General features: G+C 53.1%; 2 protein-coding genes across 2 annotated transcripts; one reads left to right on the forward strand and one right to left on the reverse strand.

The window, feature by feature from the left end:
* Positions 1–6: 6 nt before the first annotated feature.
* TTI2 (TELO2 interacting protein 2) lies at positions 7–3,423 on the forward strand (the record flags this gene model as incomplete). Its single annotated transcript, XM_010185307.1, has 7 exons — positions 7–314; positions 570–756; positions 1,253–1,345; positions 1,730–1,914; positions 1,997–2,140; positions 2,452–2,614; positions 3,288–3,423. Coding segments are annotated over 7 exons (1,161 nt in total), but the record flags the coding sequence as incomplete, so codon positions are not given.
* A 407-nt stretch (positions 3,424–3,830) lies between these two features.
* On the reverse strand, positions 3,831–6,043 carry MAK16 (MAK16 homolog (S. cerevisiae); the record flags this gene model as incomplete). The annotated part of the gene is made up of 8 exons (XM_010185308.1): positions 3,831–4,019; positions 4,270–4,326; positions 4,547–4,657; positions 4,979–5,053; positions 5,143–5,197; positions 5,470–5,621; positions 5,734–5,798; positions 5,934–6,043. Coding segments are annotated over 8 exons (814 nt in total), but the record flags the coding sequence as incomplete, so codon positions are not given.
* Positions 6,044–6,151: the final 108 nt, after the last annotated feature.

Genomic DNA, 6,151 nt, shown 5'->3' on the forward strand with positions numbered 1-6,151 from the left:
GCAGACGTTGGCGCAGTGTTTCTGCTCCTCCTTACGAAGCTGGAAGCTGCCAAGACCCAGGAGTCTCTGGGCAGCCCCGTGGTGAGTCCAGTCCTGCGCCGGGTGGTGGGACACATCTACATCTTTGCTGCAGCACACGTTGTGGAGAGGCCCTGGACAAATGCGAGGTCTCAGGCGGTGGCACTGGAGCTGCTGGCGTTGCTGGTTCAGGCCGCAGGCTGCGGGTCGGTGGCCGAATTCCTTCGGGGAAGGAGCGAAGATGAGGAAGGAAGATTTGCAGCAGTGATGGGGCTCCTGAAACAGGAGTTAACCAAGTGAGTAGGAAGGGGAGGAACAATGGGGAGGGTGGTGCGTTTGGCTGGTGTCTGTGTAGGAAATACTGGAAACTTTGGGGAAACTGTGAACCTGGGCATTACAAAACTTAATTAAGATAAATTAAGCTAAGAGCTCTACGAGTAGCCCAGTAATGGAAGGGAAGGGTGGAAATCAGTCAGAGCTTATTATCAGTTATGTAGAAAATGACTGCTCGTTAGTTCTGGTGCTCACTGAGTTTATGTTGGTATTTCCAGAGACACGTGGAAGCGCAACCCTGCCACAAAGTTCGTGTTCTCCTGGACGCTGCCTCACGTCACCCGGCCCTGGCTTGGCCGTTACCTGGAGCGCGTCCTCCCGCCATCGCTGCTCATCTCGGACGACTACCGGGAGGAGAATAAGATCCTGGGTGTGCGCTGCCTGCACCACATCGTTCTCAACGTGGTAAGGGGTTTGAGAAGCTTGATCCCTTTCCGGGTGGTGGTTGAAGGACGGGTGGATTCCTGACTTCTGGTTCTGCTGTTAACCTCACAATCCTGCTCTATCCTCCATACTGTGCCTGTGTGTTTAAATGTGCGTAGTTCTTACATCTGCTCACGCTAAGCAAAGAGTTGCTTTGCCACCTTTTGGGCTCAGCTGGTTCAGGTGTCAGCCTGACAACAGTTTGCAGGGCAGGGTATTAAAGTGAGGCCAGTGGAACTGCAAAGGAGCAGCTGGGGAAGTGAAGAAATGAGAGTGGCCCTGTGCATGGCAGGGTTTAATCTGTGTTTATTACAGCACCTGCTCCTGCTTTCTTTTAAGCAGTGTTCCTAACACACAGTGTGTGCGAGGGTTGTTTCTTATAAGACCTGAATTTGTGAAGACTGTTTGCTTTTATTAAATTAAGTGGGTGCTGAATGTGATGTTCTGTTCAATAATGCTCTGTTCCCTGTTGGCACAGCCAGCTGCTGATCTGTGCCAGTTCAACAGGGCTCAGGTTGTGTACCATGCCCTCTACAACCACCTCTACTCACGAGAAGCCCCTCTCATCCAGGTAGGACAGCAGAACTTCATCTTAATCTGCCTTGTGGTTTTATTTCATTTCAGCCCCGTGAGGGACAGCCAGCTTAGGGCATGACGAGGCAGAACGTGTTCCCTTACTGACAGTCCAGTCAGGCTGTTACTAGCCAACTTGTGGCCAAGGGACAAAGTAAATAAGTAGATTTCAGGAAAATCTCAAAGTAGAGGGAAGATCTCTTGCCTCTTGTCCCCTTCCAAGCAGCAGCTTTGCTGAAAAGGGCCAGTAATGGGTAGTAGAAGAAGTGGGGTCTGTCTGGTGAGCTGCAGCAGCTGGGGGTGGTCAGTGGGGTAGGAAGTGACTGCTGTTTTGGATAGAGCACCAGCAGGACTGCCCAGATTTCCTGTCTCACTGAACCAGGCGGTGCTGCTGTGCCTGCTGGACCTGCTGCCCGTCCTGGAGAGAGCCCAGCGGCAGCAGAAGCAGAGCAGACCAACCGCCCCCTGCGATGAGGTGCTGCAGCTGGTTCTGACACACATGGAGGCAGAGCATCGCCTCGCGCTGCGGCGCGTGTACGCCAGGGCCCTGCCTGCCTTTGTGCAGAGGTGAGAGCAGAACCACAGCCCTGCCGGGACCTGCTTTGCCCTTGGCCTCTGTCTCTCAGTGCGTGTTTCTTCGTGTCCGCAGACTTGGCATCCTGATAGTGCGGCACCTGAAGAGGCTGGAGCGAGTTATCCTGGGTTATCTGGAAGTCTGTGACGGCCCTGAGGAAGAAGCTCGACTGGGAATACTGGAGACACTGCAGTGCACCATAGAGCACGCTTGGCCCAGGTACTGGTCTGGGGGTGAGATTCACTACAGACAGCATGTCCTGAACGCTGTCCTGCTTTCAGAGCCGAAGTTACTGTTGCTTGAGGACAAAACCCTGAAATCTTAAGGGAGAATCTGTCACAGGGGGGAATCGGTGGCGTTACTGCTTTGCTGAGAAACCTGCCCCAGAAAATTAATCTGTCCTCATTTTGGTCTGACTTCTGCCTGCTCTAGAAGCATCAGCTTGGCTAAAAACTAAACCTGTGGCTGTATTTTCCTCTGGCTTGCAAAGAGGATTTAGAGTAAGGCACGCTTGCTGTTTCCCGTTGCAGGATGCCGTGCAGGCTCCCCGTGCTCCTCAAAGCGCTGCTGAAGATGATCTGGGACGTGCACACTGACCAGGGCTCGACACCAGAGCCAGTAAAAGCCGCCTTGCTCCAGGGAGCCACCGAGTGCCTCATCCTGCTGGATCGCTGCTCTGCAGGGCAAGTGAAGGTGAGCTGGGGACCCAGTGCTGCTTCATCTCTGATCCCTTCCCCTGAGAAGGGGCAGAATCACAGAATATCAGGAGTTGGAAGGGACCTGGAAAGCTCCCCCAGTCCAAGCCCTGCCAAAGCAGGATCACCAGAGCAGTCACACAGGAACACGGCCAGGCAGGTTTTGAATGCCTCCGGAGAAAGAGACTCCACAACCTCTCTGGGCAGCCTGGGCCATGCTCTGCCACCCTCACCCTGACAAAGTTTGTCCTCATCTTCAGCTTGAACCTCCTGTGCTCCAGCTTGGGACCCATTGCCCCTTGTCCTGGCATTGGACATCCCAGAGCAGAGCCTGGCTCCTTCCTCCTGACACTGCCCTTTCCAAATGGATCCCCATGAATGAGGGCACCCCTCAGTCTCCTCTGCTTCAAGCTCAAGAGCCCCAGCTCCCTCAGCTGCTCCTCAGCAGGAGATGCTCCACTCAGCGTGGTGCACACACAAGCCCACTCACTTCCTTAAAAGCATCAATTTCCACCCACCCCAACGTTGGTACTTGACTGGATTGATAAGTGATTCAATACATACTGATCTGTATATGCTTTGTGTAATTCTCTTCCAACAGACAGCTGGCTGGTAACACCATGAACCTGAGCATGCCAAGGCACTGGGAACTGATGCTGTTCTTGTTTCAGGTCCTGCTGCAAGGTGTGTACAGCAGCTGCGAGGAGAACCGCGTCCGCGAATGCATCAGGAAAGTGCAAGAGAACACGTGAGGCACGGCTGACCAATGCTCACCCCGCTTTTTGTACAGTAAAATATCTTTATTTAGATCTAAAGTTACTGTCCTTCTCATCCTGTTAGCCCCATTCCTCCCCAAACACGACACACGTGTGATCTCCACACCACGTGTGGGCTTCTCCAGCTTTAGACCAAAGCAGCAGCGCCCCCCAGTCCAGGTCCCTTCCTTGAACAAAGTCCAAGCTGAGCCTTGTGCGGTTGTAGAGAAGCTGGGGAGTTTTCTGAACTGTGCTTCCTGCAGGAGTTGTACACACTCGCTGCAGCTGCCTGGGGTCAGGACAGAAACCCTTCTTTTCTTCAAGAAAGTTATTAGTCTGGAGCATGGAAAAAAGGAGTAATTCTTGAGGGTCCCGCGCAGAGCGGTGCAGGCTGGAGGGAGTTCTGGTGACAAACCTGGAGCGCTGTCATTTGGTACAGAACACGGGGTCGGGAAGGAGTCAGGCTGCTTTTGTTTTGGCGGCTGGCTCTGTCTCTTCTTCGTACTCTATTTCAATGTAGGGACGTTTTCTTCTGGCGGGTCCTTTCAGGGGAGTTTTCCCCTTAGATTTGGAGCGAGAGACTTTCTTCTCTACTTCCTCCTCCTCTTCCTGCTCCTCCTCACTACTGGTCTCCAACTTATCCATGTCCTGAGAAAGACGAGAGTGACATCAAAGCACACTGTGCAACTAAACCTCCTCTTTCTGCAAAATCATCTCCTGTATCCAGTTCCAGGCTATAACTCCTGGCTCCCAGCTGTCTGTAGCAGATAGGGCACGCTCTGACTGTATCATTGTGTTCCACAAATCTGATTTTGCTGACTCTTATCCCGTCACCAGCAACACACAGAGGGCAGAGGTTACTTTGAAATGGACAGTTTATACCCAAGGCTTCACCTACCTCAAAATCACTGAGGTCGCTGTCATCTGCTTCCACAAACTCTCTTTTATTCATGTCCTGTAAGAAGTCAAAGTCAGAGGTGAGTATGTGCACGCTGAGTACAACACAGGCTCACAACGAAGAGCCATCAAAGCCACCATTTGCACACACACACACTGCTGAGTTCACCTCTCCTAATTTCTTCTTCTCACCCCAACATTTAAGCTACAATGCCCAGCGTGCAGGTGAACCGGAGCTGCACCAGGATTAACTGTGGTGCCGTGGCTGAAAGCGTTACCTCCTCCTCATCTTCTTCCTTCTCTGCGTCCGACTCGCTCTCGCTTTCTGCATCTTGCTGTTCTAGGGCTTTGTCAAAGGCGTGAATGGGGAAGTTGTAAATGTCTCCGTACTGAAAAGGAAAATGGGGATTTTCTGTAAGTCAGGGGAGTGGTGGGGTCCTCTGAAGCCCCTGGTCTGCATGGAGGCAGCACCGAATGAGGCTGAACTTGTAGCTCAGCCCCAACCCTAACTCAAGTACTCGCTGCTGTGCAGGGAGTGAGGGGCTCTGCGTTTTGGGGACCCACTCAAGGGCAATGTGTCATCCCCTACCCCTCCTATGCAGGCAATGCTGCTCTTTTGTACCAACACCCACGTCCCCACCCTGGAGAAGCAGCAGGGCAGGGGCAGCAGGAGCAGTTTCACCACCAAGCTGGAAGGCAGTGATCCTTACTGTGTCCTGTTTCAGTCTTTCCAGTAACTCCTTCTCAATGGCGTTATCCAGCTGAGCGGCGATCAGGGCTTTCTCCTGATGGGGCAAAGAGGAGCCATGTCAGTTGTGTGAAAGATGTGGAACAGGAGACAGGACATGGAGAAGATGTGAAGAAGCAGCCTTACCTCTCTCCTCTTCTCTCGCCTTTCAATCTTCCTGCGTAAAGGAACGAGCTTCCTCCTGCAGGGAACAAGAAGTCGATCCATCAGCCTCTTGTGTAGCTGATGAGCAAATGCAGGGCAACAACAAGCAGTTGCATCATGACAAATGTGGCTGCAAGTAGCTTAATTGCATTTACATACACCACAGTTAAATCCGTTTCAGCCAGGTTCATTTAAACGCCTGCCAAAGCCTCAGGAACACAGCAGCGTGTCCTGGAGTGACAGGGGCTCAAGGGACAGATGATGGCTCTAAGCCAAACCAACACCATCGCTCTTCCTCGTGTCACTCACTGTCGCTTGAGCGTCAGCTTCCGGATGCGGATGAGGTACTGCGTGATCTTGGTGAAGCGCTGCTTGCACTTGTGCCGGATGAACCGTGGCCAGTAGATGAGGTTCTCGTCTATCTCTTCCAGCGCCTTCTCGTAGTTCTTGCTTAGCAGGACCTGGAAGGGGAAAGGGTTGAGCTATGGAGCAGCAACATATGGAGCTATGGAGCTCCCTGCGCTCCAGTGATGTTCCAGCACCCTCAATTAGTGACTGCTCTCATTAACTCACCCGCTCCCAGAGCCGACGGGGAAACGGCGCCCGCTCTATCGTCTTCATGTACAGGTAACAGCGACCTAAAGGAAAGAGGAATGCAGTGCCAGGAGGGAGACTGAGCCCCTCTCAGTGGTGCTTGGAGAGAGGGGCCCTCGGGCAGGCGGTGTTCACCCCCTCCCCACAGGGGCTGTTCAGTGCAGCAGCCAGGCCCTCACCTTTCTCCTCCCTGATGGTCGCGTACTGGCTGTTGGCCAGGGGGCAGGAGGAGCGGTTGCACAGCCCAGTGATGTTGTACTCATTGCGGCAGAAATTTTGAGTTTTTGTCCTGGAAAGAAGAGAGGGGAGATAGAAAAGGGGGGAGGTTGAAGAGGGGAGATCGAAAAGGGGGGAGGTTGAAGACGGGAGATCGAAGAGGGGAGGAAACGGGAGTACC

The sequence above is a fragment of the Mesitornis unicolor genome, unplaced genomic scaffold, assembly GCF_000695765.1.
Source record: "Mesitornis unicolor isolate BGI_N332 unplaced genomic scaffold, ASM69576v1 Scaffold45435, whole genome shotgun sequence".
NCBI classification, from domain to species: Eukaryota; Metazoa; Chordata; class Aves; order Mesitornithiformes; family Mesitornithidae; genus Mesitornis; species Mesitornis unicolor.